We start from the raw sequence: 23748 nt of genomic DNA on the forward strand, positions 1-23748 counted from the left end.
TGGTCACTCCTCCCTGTGACAGGATGCAGATTGTTCTGCCTTCTCCTGCTCGAGCTTGACTCAGCAGCAGGAGGGCAGAAAAGTGTCTCTGGTCGGCAGCAAACACTTTATGTTGTCCGGAGCTAGAAGGCTGGTACCGGGAACACCAGGGACCACATGAAGCACGCTTCTGAGGGGTGAAATCATACCTCCCACACGGGTTACTGGTGTAGGGGTATGATTCCAACATGTTTGATACCAAACACGATAGGGTTTGTTTCAACCGTTTTAGAGTTTGTCATCAAGCGGTCGCTAATAATGCCCCTCTATATGTATAGATGGCTGCTTCACTGACAACCCAGGAGATTAGACTCCGTAGGCTGCAGGGGTGTCCTGCTCATGCAGGAGCACCCTGCCTTTAGGATTGTAAAGGCCTGCTATAGGGGTGACTTATAGATTTTAAGTGCAGTGACCCTTAGATATAGTAAACCTATATCTTTAGTAAGTGGTGCATGCACCAACTTAGACATCAGGCCTTCTGGACCCTGAATGCTTTTTTGTAGAAGGACAAATTCCAGATGCTCAAATAGGGTCAGATCCTATCTGCTCTGGACCCAGAAGACTGGTGTCCTTGGACTTAAAGGACGTGTACTTTGATATACTGTTCCCGCAGTCCCATAGCCAATGCCTGCTTTTCAATGTGGGCCAGGTGCTTTTCAGTTTGCTGTGCTCCTATTCGGCCTCACCAGCACCCCTTCGATGTTCGTGAAAATGTTGACAGGGGTCCCTGCCTGTCTTTTAGAGGACTAGTGTTCCCATTCCTCAGTGATTGGCTGCTGAAGTTTGGTTTTTCGCAGTCAGTTGTGGATCACCTTCAGGCAAATGCAAAACTTTTAACATTGCTGGGCTGCACCATAAATAAGGCAAACCCTCACCTGAATCCCCAACAGAGGCTTCCTTTCTTTGGGCCACTCATGGTCACTGTGCCGCTCAGTCTAGGACATTTGGGCTGTTCCAGGTTTGGCACTGCATCCAGGTGAAGGACAGCTCTGGGGCTTCTTTGTCATTTAGCTTCGTGCATCCTCCTTGTCAACCATGCAAGTTGACGCATTCCAGCCCTGCAGTGGTTTTTAAAATCATTCCGGCTTTCCAGCTGTCTTCCCAACATTATCCAGGTCTTGAAGGGAACTGCTCAAGATCTGCAGATCGCACCGTGTCCTGTAGCGGGCCAGAGCTGACAGTGGTGATGGATGCATTGCTGCTGGGTTGGAGGGGGTTATGTATGGGAGCTAGAGATGCAGAGAGCTCAGGTCGCCTGTGGAAGGTCAACTCCAAATCAACCTACTGGAGTTATAGACCACTAATCTGGCCCTGAAAGCCTTCCTGCCATCCATTGGGGAGGCTGATGCTGGTTCTCTCAGAAAACACCACCGCCATGTTTTACTGCATAAATCAGGGCGGAGTGCGGTCCTGTGCCAGGAGGATTTGCATCTCTGGAGGTGGCTCGAGCGTCACAGCATCTTTATGACCATCAAACACCTAGCAGGGACCCTGAATACCAGAGCGGACAAACTGAGCAGACACCGTCTTGCAGATCACAAGTGATGTCTGCATCCCGAGGTAGCACAGGGCATGTTCCATTAGTGGAAAGGAGGCCCGGTAGATGCAATGTTATTTGTATCTTTATAGTGCACAACTCGCCGTGAAGGTATCCTGGCACTGAGGCAGAAGCTGTATGGGCCGAGACAGGATCGGAAAGTAGATTGCATTTGGTTAATTGACATATCTAATACATTTTTGCAATGACTGTGCTTTATGGTTTTCAAAAAACATGCATCCTCCTTCCAAATTAACTTCATTGTGCAGGGCCAAAATCTCAGGTGACATGCCTTTCTCCTGCCCATTCACAAGTATCATCATCTTTCCTGCAGTTTATCTTTGGGTAGAACATTGCTTAGTAAGCCAAGACAAGCAAACTTTTATTCTGGCAATAGGAAGTTTAGAAAAGAAAGTTTGCTCTTTTTTTCGGAAAATCCATAGGGTAAATATATCTGATAGAGACATCTAGCTGCAGATTCCTTACCTTTGAATTTCCCAGGTGTCAGGCTGGACACGGTAGACTTTTGCTCGAGCAATACCCTTGTGCGCCGGTAGGTGGCATCGGTCAGCTCTGCGTAACGTCAGCATCACCTATAAAGGCACCACCTCAGCGTGCTAATGTAAGTTCTTGCGCAGATCCGTGTCGACGATTTTTAATGTGTAGGTTTCTCAACAAGTTGAAGAAGACTTCCTGATTCAAACCATGTGGTGTCTGCCATCGTGCCATGTCGATGACGGATCCACACTTAATTTGTCTCTAGTGCCTGGAGCGCAACCACGATTCGAAGTCATGCTCCAACTGCCTGGCCATGGCTCCGAAAGGAAGCAGTCCTTAAAAAGCCTGGCGCTCTGCTTCACACCATTCTCCTCGGCAGTCGCGTCCCTTTCAAGAGGAAGGTCTGGGCACCACATCAGGAGTCCTCATCCTCCCACTCTTAAGTCATCGGGTCGGTCAGGTAAGGGGCATAAGAAACCAAAGACGTTGAAGCGTGCTTCAGCTTCTCCCCGTCCATCGGCTGATGTGATGGAGGAGTCTCCATGCTCGAGTCCTCGTTCTGCAGAACCTGCGCCTGGGTCGGCTCTACGCCTCCCTGCCTTTCCAGGATCCGGAGCGACCTTCGCCCAGCTTAAAGAATTTTATGATGCCATGTGCCTCATATTTGAGCGACCTAACCCTTCCGGCTTTCCTTTGGTCCCCGGAGGCTCCATTGGGTTCTGTGCCGGCGGCTCCAGCCCCTGCGCCCTCCAATGGATCCAGCGGGATCAACCGGGCCCAAGTAATTCTTGTGGCACCAGACTAGGCACAGAGAGTCTGGTATCTCGAGCTTCTCCAATTGAGCATTGATCCTCCGATCAGCCTGCCCCTTCGGGAGCATCTTCTGTCGCAGCAGCAGGGGAGGGTCCTACGCCTTCTTGCGGGGAGATTGAGCAGCAGCAGTTGACAGCATTCAACCTTCCTCCTGAAGTCAATAATGTTATTTTGGCAGCCAGACGTCCCTCTACCAAGACTGTATACGCCTGCAGGTGGAACACATTTGTAAAATATTGTACAGAAACATCTATCTTCTTTCTGCTCCCCTCTCTCAAGTCTTATTGTTTATTTGTACCCTTGTCCAGCAAGGCTGTGCTCTGGAAGCTCTTAAAGGGTACCTTCCGGCACTTGTCTGCCTTCTTGAGGCTGCCAGACCAACCCTCTTTATTTAAATCCCCTATTGTAAATAGGCTTCTTAAGGGGCTTGCCCACCTGCCCCTTTCATCCTGCCTCAGTGGGACCTTAATTTAGTTCTCACCTTCATAATGTGTGCTGCGTTCGAACCTCTGCGCAATTGCCTCCTCTATGTGCTTACCATCAAAACAGCCTTTTTAGTAGCAATAACTTCTGCCAGGAGGGTGAGTGAATTGCAGGCGTGTCATACAAGCCTCCTTACCTGACTATCTTCCCTGATAAGTTGGTGCTTCGCACTAGGGCCTCTTTCTTACCGAAAGTGGTAACACCATTCTACGTGGGGCAGTCAGTCACCTTGCCCACTTTCTCCGCTCCTCCGCACCGCTCTAAAGAAGAGGAGCGACTCCACCGTTTGGACCCAAAAAGAGCATTGTCGTTCTACCTTCACTGTTGTAAAGAGTTCAGGTGGATGACCAACTCTTCGTGGGGTATGTTAGATCAAAGAAAGGTTGTGCGAGGTGGGTCATCCTCTGCATCAACATTTGCTCTGCTCTGGCCAAAATGCAGCCTCTTAAAGGCTTAAGAGGCTCATTCCACCAGAGCTAAGGCTGCTACCACGGCATTGCAATGTGGAGTTCCAGTCCTCGATATTTGTCAGGCGGTAACGTGGGCATCCCTGCACACGTTTACCAGAGCTAAGGCTCCTACCACAGCATGCAACATTGAGGTCCAGTCCTCAACATTTGTCAGGCAGCAATGTGGGCAACCTGCACGCATTTACCTAACGACAGTCAAGTCTGAAGGGACGGTCTTGTTAGCCGCTCTGTCCGGCAGGACATTATGGTCTAACCTTGTCCGCAGTCCCTCCTCTGGGGATGGTATTGCTTGGCTATCTATTCTAAAATAAGCAATCTGCGGCTAGATGTCTGTATCAGATGGACAAGTTACTTTCCTTCAGTAACGCCTTATTTTGTGGTCATAATCTAGCCACAGATTCCTTACCGACCTACCCATCCTCCCAGCACTGCGGACAGGTTTTTAGGGTCAGGGCTGTTCCCTTTCAGGGCCCTAATTGTTTTAAACAAAGCAATGTCTGTGTTTAAAACAATAGCTCTGCACTCCTGACATGGAAAGTCGTGAGAAGTTACTGACTTCAGCGCACCAAGGTGGCACCTATATAGGTGACGCAAACGTCAGTTCCGGCATGTTCGACGCCGCAGACGTCACACAGAGTCAACTGACTCCACCTACCGACGTGCAAGGGTATTGCTCGAGCAAAAGTCGTCCGAATCCAGCCTGACGCCTGGAAAATTCAAAGGTAAGGAATCTGCGGCTAGATCATGTCTCAAACAGAAGTTAAGTTTATAGACTTTTGAAACAGATCCATGAACAAGTCATTCAAAAAACTTTTTTTCGGTTACGCACGAACCAGAAAAGTACATCAAAATCTCATCAGTAATATACTTGTAAATTCCATTGTGCAAAATACAACATATAAAAGCACCGGAAACTAATACAAAACATGGGCCAACAACCTATTTGGCTTAGACCATGCCAGACCTTGTCGAGTCCTTCCTTCTTTCCTTGAGTCCAACTGATATAAATACAGGTAAAGAGTGACAGAAAGTTAGACAAGACTCAAAGAGAAATTGTGAGTATACATGAAACAGAGACATACAAATTCATAAAAACTACACAGAATAATTTCATAAGTAAAAAGTGGCCCAAAATGCCCCAAAGAAGTGCTTATGTGCTGGTGTCCGACCGACAAAGAGATCCCTACTGATTAGAACAACAAGGATTTTCTTCTGTTAATAGGGCATTTAAAAAAGGAAAAATATTAACACAGTTGGATGGAGAATTAAGTTGTTGCAAATCAGGGCAGCACCACTTTTTCTAATTCCCTAATAATTGGGATTAAAATCCTTTTAGTGAACACTAAATAAAATTGACCCAAAAAATTAAACGAAGCAGGCTCTGGGGGAGGATTCATCACAAGGGCATATTAAGATGTTAGTTGTATCAAATTGACCAAGAGGGAAACCGAGGTGGCATCTCACAAAACCTAACCTAAATCGGATGAAGAGCAATCTGTCCCAGGTACTGTTGACCCACTCTAGGTACGGCTCTTAGGTTGGTGTAGTCTGGAGCATAACATACTCCCTTTAAGTAATTTTTTAGATTTCGTTTTTCTCCCTTTGGCAGTGCCCCAAAGCCTTAAAAGTTGTGTTTTTTAAACCCAGACTGTATCGAGTTTAGTCATGGCAGTGGGATTAGAAAAGAGGTCCGGCCTCCCCAGGTTCATCAATTCCGTCTTAATGTATTTGAGCCAGGGGATTCTCAGTCCTCTACCGCATGATAGGCAGTCACTGATGACCTTTCTGTTAAATGAGGCATGTGGGTTCTCCCAAATAGAAAACCACAGGACATGGGGGGTGCAGGAAAGTAGGATCTGGTTTTATGGTTTCCCCCACTTTATGCCTGGTACTATGGTCTTTCTGACTAGACTGACTGGGATCCTGCTAACCAGGACCCCAGTCTCGGTGCGTTCTCCCCTAAATTGTTTATGGTAAGTATTTGGGTACCTCCCAGATTGGATACTGGTGTGCCCATATAGATCCCTAGTATATGGTACTGAGGTACCCAGGGCATAGCTACCCCAGGGGTCCCCCATGGGCTGAAGCATGTATTATGTCACCCATGGGGGACCACTCAAACTATAACTACAGGCCTGCCATTGTAGCCTGTATACGCTGGTGCTAGCACCACTTTCGAAGGATATAGGTTCCCTATATCTAAGGACACTGCACTTAAAACTTATAAGTCACCCCTAAAGCAGGCCTTTCAATCCAGAAGGTAGGGTGCTCGGTTCTAAGTGTGAAGGGTGCCCCTGCATGAGCAGGACACCCCTACAACCTTCAAAGTCTATTCTCCCGAGTTGTAAGTTCATTAGGCCTTACTATACATAGAGTGGCCATGCGTCATTACGCAATGACCATCTCTTAAACTGGCTGTAACAAACCCTGTCATGTTTGATATCACCGTAAACGGTGTGAGAGGTATGATTCCATGCAGTGTAAAGCTCCCCCAGGAGGCCCTCAGAGCTCCCGGTACCAGTCTTCTAGACCCAGACAGCACAACATGGCTGCTGACGGCCAGAGACACAATTCTGACCTCCTGCTGCTGAGCCAAGCTCCAGCAGGGGAAGGCAGAACAATAGGTATCCTGTCACAAGGAGGAGTGACCACCAGACAGACAGGGTTAAGTGTGTTGGGGCGGGGTGGGAGTGCTTGCCAGCGCCATTCAGTCTGCTTGAGGGGCACATTTGGTGCCTTCTTTGCATAGTTCAGTTCACACCAGCTCAGGGAGCAGTTGGCTGCCGCTCTGGTGTAAACTGGACAAAGGACATGGAAGTATCCTCCCCACTGTGCGACCCCTCCCCTGCGAGGGAACCCTGAATTGTTCCAACCATTTCCCTAAGGTACTTAAAGTCTTACCTGTGGGTGGGTCCCTAGATTTGTCGTGAGACAAGATTCATTTCAAGACACCACTTTGACCCTCTTGGCACTCTGGACTTCACTCTGGGCATCAAGACTGCAACTAGGAAGATTCCTGCTGCTCCAGGTATCATCGCCCTGCTCGTCTGCTGCAACATCCATGCCTGTGCTCCATACAGGAACCTTCCAAGGCCTGTGGACATCCAAGACTCCAGACGGAATCTCCCTTGGAATGAAGGAGTCCCTTCCCTACATCTGCGGGCACCGCAACTAAGTTGACCGGTCTGCTGATCCTGGGCTTCCACAGACTCCGAAAGGCTCAGCAACACAGGTTGTGGTTCTTCATATGCCTCGAGGGCTGCCCTGTCCTCTCACCAAGTTTGAGGCAGGTATCCCTCGTCGGAACTACAGGGACCGATCCCCTGTGCACCGCGTCAACTTGCTGTTGCAAAGGCTTGTTCGCTTCCTATCACCCAGATCTACGGGCTCCAAGTAGCTCCAACCTCAACCATCTCCTGTGACCAAGATCTTCGTCTTCACTGTCTCACTTGCCTGCATCTTTGGTGAGCTGCTCGATGTCCTCTTGCGACTCCAATGCATCCGACCTGTGGGTCCTCTTGAGGGTCTTCTTTGATTTCAGTGGGTTCCACTGATTGCTCTGGGCCTGCTCTGACTCCCCTGCTTGTGGTGAGTCACCTGGACCTTGCTGGTTCTGAAACTGCACCTTGTTCGCTTTCCACATTGTTTTCAGTTGCCAAGGCTTGTTGGTGCTCCCGACGAGCACCGACCCCCCAACTCCCGACATCCAACATGGGACAGCTTGTGAATGGCTCCTGGTCTTCCAGAGTCGCCTGGTCGGCACAGCTGCAGCTCCAAGGTCATTGTCGGCTCTCCTGCAACATCTGTCTTAAGTGGGCATTTGTCTTCCGGGCCTCTGGGTCACTCCCAGTTGACATAGACTCTGTCCCTTCTGCTTGCACATACTTCTCATCTTGAATCCACCTTTGGGTTCCACAGCAGACTTACACCTTCTCCAGCAGCGGCATCTTCCTGAAGTCCTCCATTGAGTTTGACGGTGGTTTCTGATGCCACTTCACACCTATGCACCTGGCTTCCCTGGTGTAGATATCCTGGTTCCTAGGGTATTCACGGGTGCGGTGGCTCTCCAACCTTTTGTCTTCCATGGGGTTTCTTCAGGGTCCACTGGGAAGGGTCCTTCTTTAAAATTGCAATCGCGCCTTACCCATTGACTTGTATTGATTCCGCAGTCAGGTTCCCACTCTGCACACAGCCTCCGTGGGGCTCCTGGTTACTTACCTCACGTGGTTCCTTGGGTCCCCTGCACTTCTACGTCTTCTGGGTATAATCTCAACTGGACTCGTTGTTTGCATAGCACTATTTTAGTATATGGTTTGGTCTCCAAGAATAGCCCTCCTGCTCAGATAAGTAGTTTATGTATTAGCAAAGCTCTGGCTAGTGAGGATCGAAAAAGGTTGAATGCTGAGGTTCGTTGCCAGCTATGAACACTTTGCTTTCAACTCTTTGTACTGTGCTCCAGTTGTGCCTTTCCACAGTTCATTGTTACAGTCATTGCCTACAAAGCGCTGCACTGCTACAAACTTCAGTACTTCCCATTCTTGTCAACTTATCATTGAGCAGAAAGTCACTCTCAGCAGTCCTGGGCGAAATTGTGATGTCCAGTCACACAGTCTACACCTAGTGCTGGACTGGGTTTTGTGGCTTTAGCACCTGGTATTTATAGTACATTCCGCAGATTGCATGCAGTCTTAAGACTGAGATGATCAATGCTCATATATTGTTGTACCTCACGGTTTCTTCTTTGCTCTTGATTTAGGTTTTCTTTGTTGCTAAAAATCTTCAATAAAATGACAATTAGATACAAAAGGGTCTCCCCCTGCTATAGGTGAGCAAGAAATGAGTTTCTCATTAATTTGTCTTTTTCTTCAGTGTCTTTTCAAAGCAGGTTTGCCAGGATTTTTATTGCCTTTATGCTTGTGTGTTTTAGAATGTATCCCGGTTTGCTGCATGTAGTAGGTACACATAGAGGAACCCATAAGCTAGAGAACGGACAGTAGGAAATGAATCATGGTGAAGCTAACAATCAGTTAATTAAAATTATTTATTGTTGATGGAAGGCATACCATCAGCATATCTTTCCTTTACTTTTGAACCATTTTTAGTAAGTTGATGCGCAGTGCCATGCTCCACTTCCTCAGAGACCCATTCAACCTCCAAATCATTAACTGTTGAACTTGTGGTTTAACAGAAATGGGTATTCTCCTCTTGTGTTCTTTACAGACAACCAGACATGATAGGGTCCCCGCTGACAGGTGACGACGAAGAGCAGAAGACCCCTCCCTTTGAGGCAGAGGAACGTAAGTAATGCTCCTAAAAGTTGACTTTTCCTTCGGTCATATTAGGGGAACGTAGTTGAGAGGTTGCATCCCCACTGGTCAAATTCCCAGACCCCCAGGAACAGTAGCAGAGTAAGAGTATCTGTTACTTTGGTGACCCTTGCAAGGTCTAATACCTGAAGTAGCTGGAAAATGATAGCAGAGGGAGTAATAAATAAATATTTAGTGACCCCTGAATCCACCCCAAATGTGGTCTGAATACATGGCCCTGCAGTAAAGGCGGGAGAGCAAACAAATTAACGTGGCGAGCCAAGCCTTGGGTCTGGCTTGACTCTAAGAGCCATTGCTCAAGACGAACCATGAAAATGTTTGTCGTGTAAATCATGAAACAAACATCATAAGGAAATACATTTTATCATATTTTTATGACATGCAGAGTCATTTCTCTTTAGTACTTCATATTATCTCCTGCATTGAAAATTATTTATTAAAAGTATTTTTCATTAAACATGAACTTGGAAACATTCATGCGTCACCCTGCCGTGGGCTCTTGGGGAACTAAGAGGCAAGTTAGTTTTTTATTTAGTTTATGTGCATCCTATATGTGGCCTAGATTCTTATATATGGAGAAACATTTTAGTCTATTCAACAGAAGATTCTTTTACTGTTTATATTATAAACTTTCATATTTCAAGATGCTCTTTTATGCAGAAATGAAGAAAATAGAGACACAGTGAAATAAAATATTGGCTAAGATCACAAAGTTTGGGGAAGCCAGAATTGAGCCCAGGTTTTCTGGTTCCAGGTTATGCAATTCACCCATTTAGATGGGTGTCTCTTTCCCTCTCCTGTTTTACATCAAAGTTTTATGTTTTGTCTTAACAGCAAGTGGGAGAAACCAAATGAAAGTTAAGCTCATTTTGGACTTGATGGACCAAGAGGATCTTGAGCTGAGCCTGAGACAGGCATCTGGCTCAAGCCTTCAGTGGCTTACCCACCTCTACCAAGGAGTAGGAAGACATCACCATACCTTACAATAATAAAGCCAAAGTTAGAGCAGACACTATCTCCCTCAGTATCAATAATACAGAATGTATTGCTTGTAAATTCTTGCTGTTGTATCAGATCTTGTGTCATGTGCTCTATGCTGGAGTTTATTCCCATTTCCACTCACATCATTGTAAATTTATACCCGAGTTAAATGCATGCTTTGCTTAACATTAGGTGATATACAGGTGCTTTCACATGCCCACTCGTCCCACACACTAGTTTAGCTGCACTTTAGATTTCATTCTCACCAAAAATCCTTCTGTCTCTTTGTAAGAATAAAGTGAATTGCTATTTCTGGTGTGTGGTCCCCCGCCTCAAGGACTAATAACACTATCCTGTCAGGGTGAACCCCAAAAGTAAAGAAAATAACCTGAGCTCAATCCCCTCATAGATACAGAGCAGACAGGCTTACCTTACGACAATGTGTGCAGTATTTTGGCAGTACCCAAACAGTAATAAAGTTGAATCACTAAACCATAAAAGTCCCAAACTGAACTAAAAAGTTAGATTCAATTATAATAAGCAAAGTGACAAAGATCCAATAAGAACTGGGGATAATCCTTTTTAAATTTGAAGTAAAGATAGCACCGAAAAGCACTGAATGCTACGGATAGTCTTTGGAAGCGGTAGGCGAGTACCTAAGTGAGATTTTAGGCTGTGTTAATGGATACAGTAAGCAGGCTCATCCTGACCAAAGATTTATTTTCTTATTGAGTTTTATTTTATAATGCCCCAAAATCCTTCAGCAGGGGAAGCTGTCAGCTGTATCTGAGGAAGATTCATCAAAATCTGACACCTTTGCTGGGAGGCCCCCCTGTTGGCTCCAGAGGTCTTAAAAGTCAAAAACATTTTTAAGTCTAAACTTTTCAGAGTTTCTACAGCAGCTCCCTTCAGTAACATCTTAGGTTCCCAGCACCCATGGTACTCTCTGCAGCAGAGGCCACTACCAAGGTCTAGTCCAGGTTCAGTTGGTACTGGTCAGCTAGTCACTTCAGGAACAAGACCTCATGCAGTTTTTTCTGTCCCTGTAGCTTCCCAGGAGATCAGCCAGTTGACCCTTGGAGGCCACATCTTTGTCCTGGGTACAGGGGGTAGCAGGTCTAACCAGGGCTCCCCCCAAGTAACAGACAGAAGATTCAGTCCTCTTCTGATGTTCTACAGTTTCAGAAATGTTTGATAAATATGCTTTGGTGTGCCACATATGGTTGGCACAAGCCAGTGTGTGTAGATAACTTCTGGACACTGCCTAGCCAATGTGGAAAAAGTTCCCAGGATCAACCCTACTCACTTTTTCAACAATTCCTGTTTGTCCTACTGCAAACAATCCCACAGTGACCTTACTTCTAAATTTCAAGATAGGGAAACCCTTTCTCTCTTCTGCAGAGCTCTCTTGTGTGTGTGTCCACCCAGAGGTGTGGCCAGAGAAATGAGCAGTTGAGAGTAGCTCCCCTCTAGGGTTGCTGCCAGCCTCGATGGAGGGGACAAACTGTTGCCTTCTCCAAGTCTCACCATTTATTTACTTATGAAAGGACAGGCCCCTTTACAAGTTAATGAAGTCCCAAGGGCCACCGTAATTGGTTTTCCTGCAAGAGGAAGAAAAACAGCTCCCCACATCCAGGCCGTTGTTCCCGCTGTGCGAGCAGTTCTTACACCTCATTAAGGCTAAGTATTGGCTGAGAAGATGCTGGAGAGCTAATGCAAATTAGTCTCCAGGAGCTTCAGGCAGGAAAAAGGAAGTTTTCTAAAAGTGCATTTTTCTGAATATTTATGAAACATTTAATTTCACCAATGAATTGGACTTAGAATAAATATGAAAATTAGTCTTTGAATGACTTGTGGCCATTTCCTGTCAAAAGTTACACATTAAGGATTATAAACTGTAATTTGACATTTTTTAGGATTGGGCTACAACCCTGTCCATTAAAATAGCTTTTGAGGCGTAGTTACTTGAGGAGCATGCCTGTTTTAATTTTGCAGGTTTCTCTATTAAATATCCGGCACCCTACCTTGAGGGCGACAAGGTGTACTTTGGGATGAATTATTGATATTAAAAAGCAGGGTTTGCCAAATGTCATAAGGGGTTATTTTACAGTTATTAGAAGAAAACCTGTGCACTCCTCAATGTACTCCAATTTATAAATAGTTAATCAAAATGTCCCTGGTTAGTTTGCTCGTGGGTATCATCCTCCACTCATGGCTGACACCATATGCATATATAGAAAACTACATGCGTCCCCTTAAACACTACTTTAGGTATGTCAAGGAATCTCCACTGTTAATCAATATTATCGTAGTTTCATTCCATCTGTCTTAATGACCAAAAAGTTCCAATTTTCATGAATAGTTCATTTTATTAGTCTTTTGTTTTCACAGTGTGACAAACATCCAGGTGTGTAACCACTTCATTCCTAAATTCCATCATTAACAGATGGCTTTACAAACCCATGCTCCACCGATCCCTAGTGCATTTCAGGCCTGGGAGACCTTTCATCAGGTGGAAAGTGTTCTAAAATCCGAAGAAAACAATAACACAATTAACTATTTTGTATGTGGTACATTTCCGCAATAATTTCCAATAGTAAATTTTGATTAGCACATAACAAATTAAATAATACAAATCAACCATTTATATCAAAAGCATATGTTAATTTTATGCATATCTTCATTATTTCTAATCATCAATTTAAATCAGACTGACACAAATCAATATGTACTTAAATCGAGTGATAGCCTACAACCTAAGGTATGTGTCTCAGAACACATAGAACATGGACTCCTTCTTCCTGGACGCCTGCAATGGAAGCTTCTAGGTGCCTGAGAAATAAATGGAGCTGGGATCAACTTCAAAATACCAATTATAGCGTAACCTATTTGGTCACACGTAAAGCTCAGTCGATTGATAGGATTAAGTATGGATTTATTAGAAACTCAAAGCAACACTGATATAAATCAGTCGCAGAAACATAGTATAAAAGTACAGAATTACTGAAGGATATCCGAAGCGACATATAAAATTGATCCTTAATAACAGAAAACAAATGAGTTATTCGGTAGCTGATATACAAAGAATAAAAAATAAAGTCTGATGTGTACATTAAAAGTTTCTATACTCTTGCCTTTACATGAGGTTGTCTAAGGAAACCTACTAAACGCTATTCAAACCTGGGAATCAAATGTTGCAAAGTGGTCTGTACCTCTAAGAGTCTAAAGGGAATCGAAACAAAGTTAGTGCGGTGACCAATTATAACCACTCAAAGAGCCTTTGAGAATTCCAGGTCACGTCCAATTATTTCCCATCTTCAAACAACAAACTTGGCAACCACACACGAGATTTCTTTCCTTTAGTTTACACGTTAAAACATCCTTAAATTCCTCCCGTCTTCTTATTCTGCTTGGACAGTAGCCCTCCATTCCTTCTTTAAATCCTCTTATCTTTGCCAAGAGATACTATTTGTGAGCCTCATTAACTTTCACACAATGCGCCTTTCTTTATCCATGAGCTAATGCAACTACACCTGCAGAGGAAAGAAAAGCATTGCATCCAAAGCAAGCATTCATGTAAAAAATTTAACATTGCGAAATCCAAAAGCTTAAGGCCCATGGTCCACTTTAGTACGGCAAGCATTTCAGTGCACATTTTAAATGCATGATTACAGGTACATATACAGCTTTAATACAGGTGTAGAGCACTATTCAAATGGGTACATTTCAAGGTATAAAATAAATGGAGAGTATTATTTAAAGGAATATGTGAACATAAGAAATACAATGTTATTTAAACCACACAGATGTTGATATATGTGAGAATTATAACTCGTTACTGTAAAGAAAACGTTACATACACACTCCTATAAATGTCGAGATTACACAGTAGATGCTCTTTCTGTTACTGCAAGTACACTAAATCACATTAATAAGGTTACATCTCACGAGTACATAAGTTCATAATTACACATATATGTGGCCTAATTAAACTTGAAAAGGTGAAGCCAAAGTTATGCTGCTCCAGGTCCATGAAGGTCACCTGCTCTCCAAACCGCCATATGAATATAAGCTCATTTTCATATTGGTAAATGGGTAATAATCAATAATTAATTAAACCCAGTACTCATTAACATAGTGTTAGCACCCTGGTCCGTCCTTCATAAGGACCAAGAGATGTAAACCCAATATCAACCCCAGTGGTAAATCTGCATGTACATGCAAGCAAGTGGTGAATCCTCCTTTTATTACCATGACCAAACTAACCACAGTGGTCCCACTAATTTCACTTACCCCAACAAGTAGGCTTCAAGTTATCTCCTAAAACCCCTGTGTCCAAATGCAAACTCCCTGCTTGGAGACCTCTCTACTTATCAGCTCCCTGTTTGGAGATAGAAACCGGACCTGCCTCATGTGTCTGATGTATCAAAAAGTGCCGACCACATTGAAATGAGTATGGGGAAAGAAATCATGTTTTCAGCATTAGCGTGTCCCCTGTATTTGCTAAAAAATATTTCAAAAGCTACCTGTTGGACCGTGTTGATAACCCTTGGTAAGTACGTTCAAGACACACTGATATGAATGCGTCTGTTCTACAAAGGAACATGTGTACTAATAAAACCATTGCATAGTGCCAAACAGAAAACAAATAATTCCAGGATTAAACATGAGCACATAGTAACAATTCATAGAAAACAGCTGTATTCAATGCAGTTAATAAGACCTTTCAGTAGTTCTGTTTGCAGTTTCCTGATCCAATATAGTTCTTTGTAGCCGTCATTTTCTATTGTCAATCCCGATTTCAATAACACGACTTCCAGTACTGTGTATTTCAAATGCCTGATGTTGGGTAATGCTGTATTAACATGTACCGCTACAGTAGATGATGGGTTCTCAGTTCTAATATTACTCTTGTGTTCAAATAGCCTGGTTTTGATTTTCATTTGTGTTTTTCCTACGTAGGCTAAAGGGTTATTTTAACAGGACTGCACAGCAGGATTTAGGCTGCTGCAATCAGACTGCACACTGGGAAGCTGTGTTTTACAGACCAGCCCTGTGGATGACACCATAAATAAATAAATCAGGGATAAGCCGATTTAGGCATGTTTAAAGCGGGAGTAAAGGGGACAGAGTAAAAAACTGCAAAAAAGGGTCCGGAAAAAGGCGAAAGATCTGGGGTGACCATGCAGAAAAGGCAGATTTGCTACACTCTTCATGGATGCTCTTCCTCAGTCCGAGTGCTGTCTTCCTTCTGTTGCTCTCCCACAACAGAGTGTGGCTGAGGTGACTCAGTGGCAAAAAAACACAATGGATTACAATGCTGCCCTGAGTAATTATGCTCTTATTCTCCTCACTGTGATGGCCTAAAAACATTGAGGTACTCCTAGACATGGGTCCCTGTAGGAAGCTGGCTCTTTATCTAGTGGACCAAAACGAAGTACAATGTGTACAGATTCCAAGCAACCCTAATTGGTTTACAGAGGCAAAAATGATAATACTAAATGGTCTCTTCTGTGGTAGCGTGGGCAAGCAGTTTAGGCTTATCAGAAGGTAGTGCTAAGCATGTGTTGTATTCACAGAGGCAATAAATGAGACACTCACTCAAGAATGAATCCAAGACCAATTTAGAAAAATAAGTATTATTTTTATATACATTTTGATACCAAGAACTTCGTTATCAAGCAAGTACTTTTTTAAATATTGAATTTCGCAGATAAGTAACCAGTTTACTTAAATGCGTCTTTACACAGCAATGCTTTCCTATGGGACAAAAGGCATATATTGCATACAGGTACTTATGGTTGGTTTCTGGGGGTCTCCCTGGGGACTTAGCAGCTACTTGTTACCTGCCTTGAGTCTTGGGGACAAGGGGACACAGCTGGGTCGTCGTATCTGAGATGGGGCATTCAGGTGCAGGGTGAATAGGTCGGCTGGGCTCTGTGCATTCTTGGTACTTGCGGTTGTCAGTCTCGCCGGTTGAGGGTGCAAACATCAGGAGTGCTGAGACATTCTGGAATTAAGTCCCTGTGATGCAGACGTCCCTCAATGACTGCTCAGTCTTGGTGCCCTTAGAGTACCGACTGGACTTAAAACAGGCCTTGGCTGCTGCAAAGGGTCCGGTACCCCGTGTATTGGTCCTGTGTAGCTCAGGTCATTCCTGGTGCCCTCTCACTTACTGGGGGGACAGATCTGACCTTTAGGAGCACGGGTGCTTCTTCCTGGGAAGCTGCTGTGTCGGGCTGTCTGAGGAGCGGCAACTTAGTGAATCAAACTCTGCTTCTTCAGTGCCTGCGGACTGCAGGGTAGTAGCTCCTTTACTCCAAGGGAGATTGCTAGCAATTTGCTAAGGGCTGGCAGTCTACCGAGGTTCTTGGTAGCTGCTCAGCAGCAGCAGCACAAGTCTCTCGGTCACGATTGTCGACGCTGGTGCAGGCATGCATGGTTTGGTGCTAAAAGTCAACATTAGTCTTATGTTCTTGTTTTCTTGCATCTCTTCTTTGTCCTCTTCTTCTTGATCCGTAGAAATATGAAATCTTGGCATGAGGGGGTGCCACTAAATACTCAATATAGGATAGGATAGAGTTTTTTAAAGTGCCCTAATTCCGAGGCGTCTTGGCGCTGAGAGGTGAGATAGAGGAACTGCGATAGCTATACCAGACCTTAGTTCACGGGGAACCGCCAAGTTTTTAGCAATTTCCTAAAATGCTGCCTATTCGGGCGCTAAGGGGAATAACAGGTAGTAACCAATAGACTACTTACCTTTAGGGTGACTATTCCCTCTAAATGACCACTTACTCCAGTATTGGAACTTTCATAGATACACATGCTTGAATCATTCCCAGTCGTCAAGATGGGAGTCCCCGGTATATCAAAATAGCAATGCAAAGCCATTACAAACTAGAAACCAGGCCTAGGCCCATTCCAGTTTTGTAACATATCCACCTCTTTTTGTAAAAGATACCAAATAAAATCAACAACCAATCTGATCAGCCTCACCCCTTAGAACCTTCATGAGAGAACCTCAGACTTTCAGATTTCCTACCGCACATTGTGTTATGGAGTCTCAACTGAGCTCTGCTCAGTTTTTCCTTATTACTACTTCTTAGAGAATTCTTCAGTGCTTTTTTCAACAGATTACACTACTTTTTTTAGTCTGTTCCTCTTTCATCATGACAGACAAGGAGAAAAAAGGGCTTTTTAGAGCTTGTGCCACCTGCGCTAAAAAGAGGCTTTATGTGGATGACCCTCATAAAGATTGCAAATATTGCCTGTATCCAGACCACAAGGCCAAGGACTGCAAGGTACGTCTTACCTTTTCTATGAAAACCCTGAGGGACGTCTCCTTACTTGGCTCCAAAAGCTAAAATCCAGAAGAGAGTTAGTCTCTAGTGATGACAGTGATGAGGCCTCATCAGCTGCGTCTTCTAGAAGATCTGAGAAAAGAAGATCAGACCGTGCTTTTTCTGAGGAGCGCCCTCAAAAAGCCTCAAAAGACCTGTCATGGGTCTGACAGGCGCAGTCCATCTAAATCTCCTCACCGAGGTGTAAAGGAGAGGAAGGGACTTACAACAGGAGACAGTGGTGTGAGGAAGTCGAGCTCTGTTCCTCCTCCTTCCCCTCCGGAGGGAAGAAAGGTGTTAAAGAAAAAACCTCCTTGGTTCCTCTTGAGGAGTGACAGTTGAAAAAGTCTCCATCGTCGACGACACTGTCGACGAAGAAACCGTCATCAACATCGTCGACGCGGAGTGACAAGGACCAGTCTCTTAAACTTTCATCTACACTGACGACTGGATCGTCGCCGAGAGCTTTGGCGACGAAGACAGTCCCAACTCCATCGACAGCGGAGGCGGCAACGGCAGTGACTACAAAGCTGTGGACAGCAAAGACGTCGATGAAGACGACGGCGGCAGCAACTAAGACGATGATGACTGTCTACGACTGTAACGTCGGCTGTATCAACGGCAGCACTGTCGATGACATCGTCGACAGGGATGAAAAATTCTACAGGAAAGGAGAGAAAGCGCCAGGTGACCCCTGAAGTCACTTCTCCTAGCAGGGTGACTCTATTACCCTCTCACCTCCTGGATGGAGAGGACTCGGATGATGACAGTCCTTTCGGATATGCCCATAGCCCTTCTGAATTGCACGTTAAGTGCCAGGAGGAAGATTCTGAAGAGGGATATGAAGAGGAACAGGATTATGATCCTCCCCAGGACTACCATGGAGAATATCAACAGGAGATGGTCTGCATGCCGTCCTCCTTGATTTCGGACTTGCAGTTTATGCAATCAGACTATAAACTGAGCTTTTCAACATCGGCTGCAGCTCCAGAACTGGGCTCAGTTCCCATTGGACTACCCTCGGTGCCTTCCACCCCCCGGGTACCGCTGCTGCTGCAAATAGACAACCTTCCAACGACTACTCCTATTATCCAACAAGACCAGGGGGATACAGATCTTCCAGACGCGCATGATGAGAGGGATGATTTTATTATCCCTACTGCTTCTTCTCCTTCACTGGTCTCTGTGGATTCTCCTCTGGGGGATATTGGTGGTTTCCACAATCTGCTGGAAAGGCGTACAAGAGGTTTGATCTACTTATGCCTTCGGCTCAGACAGACTGTTTCCTATATGGTTTTAAGGAGCCCTATAAAAAGACTGTGAGGACCATCCCTATTGTGAATCATGTTTGGGCAGAGGGTCTTAAAGTCATGAAGACCCCAGCTACGGTGGCCCCAGTGCTTCCTCAATTGGAGAAAAAATATAAAGCACGGGGGATAGCCCGGCTTGCCTAGTGAGTCAGCCGAATCTGGACTCAGCCATATCTCAGGCAGCACAGCGGAAGTCTAAAAATCCGGTAGCTCCTCTTACGACACCTCCGGACAAGGGAAGCCAGACATCTGTACAATGCGGGTAAGAGATTCTCCTCTATGTCAGGCCTCCTAGTCAAACCAGCTAACGCTTCAGCGATTCTGGGCCGCTGCGACCGCCAGATGTGGTGTGATCTTTCGCCTTACCTTGATCAACTACCTGAGGACAGTAAAACGGAAGCAAAAAAGATCCTCCTGAAGGTAGAGAGGGCCTCCTCTGAAGTTATTGATTGTGCAATGGATATTGCCACCACCGCTTTTCGTTCTTTGGCGGGAGCAGCGGTCCTACGCCGCCAGGGTTGGCTTCGAGCTACCTCCTTTAGACAAGAGGTCCAGAACAAAATTTTAGACCTTCCATTTGATGGAGAGGCACTCTTGAGTAAACATGTGGATGACACTCTCCTAGACATAAAAAAGGACACTGACACGGCGAAGTCGCTGAGGACGCTTCAATATCGAAAGGTTCACTTTCAAGGAGCGAGAGGTAGAGGGCTTCTTTTTTTAATTTAGAGGAGGGTACTAGCAATATAGGTACTACTCTTAAACAGCTGCCTCTCAGTCTTACCGTCTGCAATATAATCAGCGACAAGGTCAGTCAGTGGCCTATTTAAAATCGGCCCCTAGAGGCAGAGCAGGACGTAAGGGGAAGGATTCCTCGAGATGTCAATAGCGGCTTGCAGGCTCTGACTACTGTTCCTACCCCTCATCGAACACCTGTAGGGGGCAGGATTTCCAATACTTCCAAAATTGGCAGCAAATAACATCAGATCGTTGGGTGCTCAGCGTTGTTCAATTTGGCCACATATTGGAGTTTGTTCATCCTCCTCCAAACACCCCTCCTCACGCCCACTCAACAAAACATCTTCATCTCCTGCGCCTAGAAGTCCAACAAATGTTGCTAAAAGGGGCACTAGAACCAGTCCAAAGAGGAAAGGGTTTCTACTCTCGGTTCTTTCTGGTTCGAAAGACTGTCGAAAAATGGCACCCGATCATAGATCTCAGGGAGCTCAATACCTATCTCATAAAGCAGTCGTTCAGAATGATCTCCTTACAGGACATACTTTGACTTCTAAATTTAGGCGATTTAATGGCCACGTTGGACCTAGAGGACGCATATATTCACATCCCCATTAATCCATCGCACAGGAAGTTCCTTTGCTTTACAGTAGCCAAGAGACACTTTCAATTCAGTGTTCTCCCTTTTGGCCTCAAGCCAGCCCCAAGAATCTTTATGAAAATTCTGGCTCTGATGGCAGCTTTCCTCAGGCGCCAAAAACACCAGGTGTTCCCTTACCTGGACGACTGGTTGCTAAAAGCCCCATTCCAAAACCTCAGCCAGGGATTCAGTGGCGGCCTGCACAAAGTTGTTCGAGAGTCTAGGTCTTACCCTCATCAGGGAGAAGTCAAACTTGCATCCGTCCTAGAGCGTCATTTTTCTAGGAGACACATCTATGAACAGGGCATTTGTGTCACTCGAAAGGCAAACCAAACTGATGTCTATGGCCTGCATACTCATAAAAAGGTCACTTTCAGTTTGCCTCTACAAGTCCCTGCTGGGATCCATTTTGTCCTGCATTCCTCCAATACCCAATTGCAGGCTACAAATGCGTCCTCTCCAGGAGCAACTGGACTTAGTGGCATCAAGCGCAAGGATCTTTCGAGGACATAATCATGGTCACTACACCAATGAGAGAAGCCGCCTCACAGTGGATTCACAAGGAAAACATTTGCCAGGGTCTCTCCTTCTTGGTTACCCCGGTTCCTCAGATAATCACAACAGATGCATCCCTGGAGGGTTGGGGAGCGGTCTCACAGAACCTCCAGATAAGTGGTCGATAGCAACAGCATCATCGCCTTTTACACATCAATCTGCTAGAACTCAGAGCAATTCACCTAGCCCTGCAGGCGTTTCTCCAGAGAATAAAAAATTCATTGGTTCTGATAGGAACAGACAATACCACGGCCATGCATTATGTCAACAAACAGGGCGGCAGGAGATCCCGTCTGTTGTCTGTGGAAGCTCAGTGTATCTGGGTATGGGCGATCCTTCATGGGGTATCTCTGAAAGCGGAGAATCTTCCAGGGAATCTCAATGAAAGGGCAGATACGCTAAGCAGGTTGAACTCAGTCTGCCACGAGTGGGAGCTGGACCAGAGGACACTGGAAGACGTCTTTAGACTGTGGGCAAACAGTCCATAGATCTGTTTGTGACACCGGACAACAAGAAATGCCGGTACTTCGCAAGCTGGCATCACCATCCGGGATCCTGGGCGAGTGCGTTTTCAATGGCATGGTCAGGCGCCTTTGTCTACGCTTTCGCCCCCCATTCCTCTTCTCCCGAGGCTTCTCAGGAAATTGAAGACGCAACCCTGCACAATGATTCTTATAGCGCCCTCCTGGCCTCGCCAGTTCTGGTACATGGAGCTTCTCCTTTCCGTCAGTTCAGCATCTTACTCCTTTGGATCCTATTCCGTCATTACTGATGATGTCCCAGGCCCTGATACTGCATCTGGATCCCAAATCCCTGCAATTATCAGCATGGCTCCTGAGCACAGAGAGTTTCTCAGCCTAAAGCTGGCTGCAGAATGTAGAGAAATCCTTTCCCAAGCTCGTGCTCAGAGTACAAACAAGACACACCGCATGAAGTGGAAAAGATTTTGTCCCTGGTGCCAAGAATCGGGAGTGCATCCGTTCTCTTCTTCGGCTCATGAAATCCTGCCTTACATTCTGTCTTTGGCAATAGCAGGCCTGGCTCGTGCGTCCATTAATGTTCACCTCGTGGCCATCTCTCGCTACAGGAGAACAACTTGGGGCCCTTCTCTTTGGTCAGTAAGAATAATTTAACAGTTTATGAAGGGGATTTTTCGAGTCTTCCCTCTGATTAAGCCTCCACCACCACTGTGGCACCTTAACGTGGTCTTGGCTCAGCTCATGAAGCATCCCTTCAAGCCAGTCCATAGGGCGGACTTGGAATTCCTGTCGTGGAAGGTGGCTCTTCTGCTGGCTCTTACTTCGGCTAGAAGGGTTAGTGAATTACAAGCACTCACTATCCAGGAGCCTTTTCCGCAGTTAAAAAATGACATGGTAGTGCTCCGCACTAACCCAAAGTTCATCCCCAAGGTGCCCTCGGATTTTCACTTAAACAAACCTGTGGCTCTTAAGACTCTTTTCCCTAAACCTGCAACTACAACAGAGAGTTAACTTCATTCATTAGACATTCTGCGTTGCTGAAAATTCTATCTCCAAAGGGCTAAACACTTTAGGAAGTTACCTCGACTCTTTCTAGCTTACAGTGCTCCTCGGAAGGGTTTTCCCTTTCTAAACAAGGAATTACACATTGGATTGCCAGCTCTATCCAGTATTGTCATTAATTAGCTGGGAAACCCATGCAGAGTAAAGTCTGTGCTCACTCCACGAGGGCAGTCTCTTCCTCTACAGCCCTATTTGCTGGGGTACCTATCCGGGACATCTGCAGAGCAGCCACCTGTAAGAGTATCCATACCTTTACCAGACATTACTACTTGGATTCTTCGACGCAGAGTGACACTGCAGTGGGACAAGCAGTCCTGAGGAACCTGTTTCAGTATTGGTGAGCTTTCCCTCTCATCCCTCCTTCCTTTTTATTGACTTTTGCGCACATTGTTTGATTAATGTACCGTTTCTGATTATAGTCTGTGGGATTGTAAGCTTTGATGATGCTTCTTGTTGTTTCTCTACTTCTTTAAGTTTTGTCTGTTGGGTTACACTTTATTTAGTCGGATATTTTATGAAGTTTAAATTGAGAAAATTTTATATTTCTCTATTCTTCTGTGCATTGTTTATGGTTGTTCAATATAATAACGAAAAAAAATGTGCTCATTACTTCTAGCTACTCTGATTCAAGCATGTGAATCTATGAAAGTTCCAATACTGGAGTAAGAAAACAAGTTTACTTACCTGTAGCTTTAGTTCTCCAGTATTGGAAACTTTCATAGATTCACATGCGACCCACCCTCCTCCCCTGGGAAAGCTTGACCTTCTGCCCTTCTGCATGTTCTTGGTTACCCTATGGCACTATGCTATGAAAATCTGAAGGTCTGAAGTTCTCTCAGGAAGGTTCTAAGGGGTGAGGCTAATCTGATTGGTTGTGGATTTTATTTGGTCTCTTTTACAAAAAGAGGTGGATATGTTACAAATCTGGAATGGGCCTAGGCCTGGTTTCTAGTTTGTAATGGCTTTGCATTGCTATTTTTATATACCGTGGACTCCCATCTCAACAACGGGGAATGATTCAAGCATGTGAATCTATGAAATACTGGAGAACTAAAGTTACAGGTAAGTAACTTGTTTTCTTCCTGTGGGAAGTGGTCACAACCCTGACCCAGTGAGCCGAATTTCACCAAGAATCAAGATGGTGGAATTCTCCTTTTCATGTTAACATCAGGCGGCTCACTTTAGGGGTTTAACTAGCCTGATAGGGAACACGCCTTCTGACTAGTTAATTTTTTCACCTGTCCTATTGCCAAATGGCTGCAGGGTAGGAAGTCTGGGGGACCCCAGGGTCGCATATCAAAGGCAGCAGAGGTCTTTGAAGACTCCTGCCTTAATATTCTGATTACATAGCCATCCTGCTTTGAGGAGATGACAACACCTACGGCTCAAGCAGGCATTGTTTCTGCCCTCAGAGTGTGGGCTCTGCAGGGGATCAGATACCTGTATGTGGTGGCAGGATGGTCTGCATGAGTCAGCCAG

At 45.3% G+C, this 23748-nt stretch overlaps 1 protein-coding gene across 8 annotated transcripts in view; it reads left to right on the top strand.

Annotated features, from left to right (window-relative positions):
- The window catches only part of STAT2 (signal transducer and activator of transcription 2), a 574746-nt gene that overhangs the window by 542213 nt on the left and 8785 nt on the right, over window positions 1-23748 (top strand). For all 8 annotated transcript variants that reach the window (XM_085600900.1, XM_085600903.1, XM_085600898.1 and 5 more), the window contains one exon: window positions 9061-9137. In XM_085600900.1, coding sequence (XP_085457026.1) covers window positions 9061-9137 — 77 coding nt within the window. The remainder of the gene's footprint in view (window positions 1-9060; window positions 9138-23748) is intronic.

Source organism: Triturus cristatus, chromosome 4_2 (genome assembly GCF_964204655.1).
Source record: "Triturus cristatus chromosome 4_2, aTriCri1.1, whole genome shotgun sequence".
NCBI classification, from domain to species: domain Eukaryota; kingdom Metazoa; phylum Chordata; class Amphibia; order Caudata; family Salamandridae; genus Triturus; species Triturus cristatus.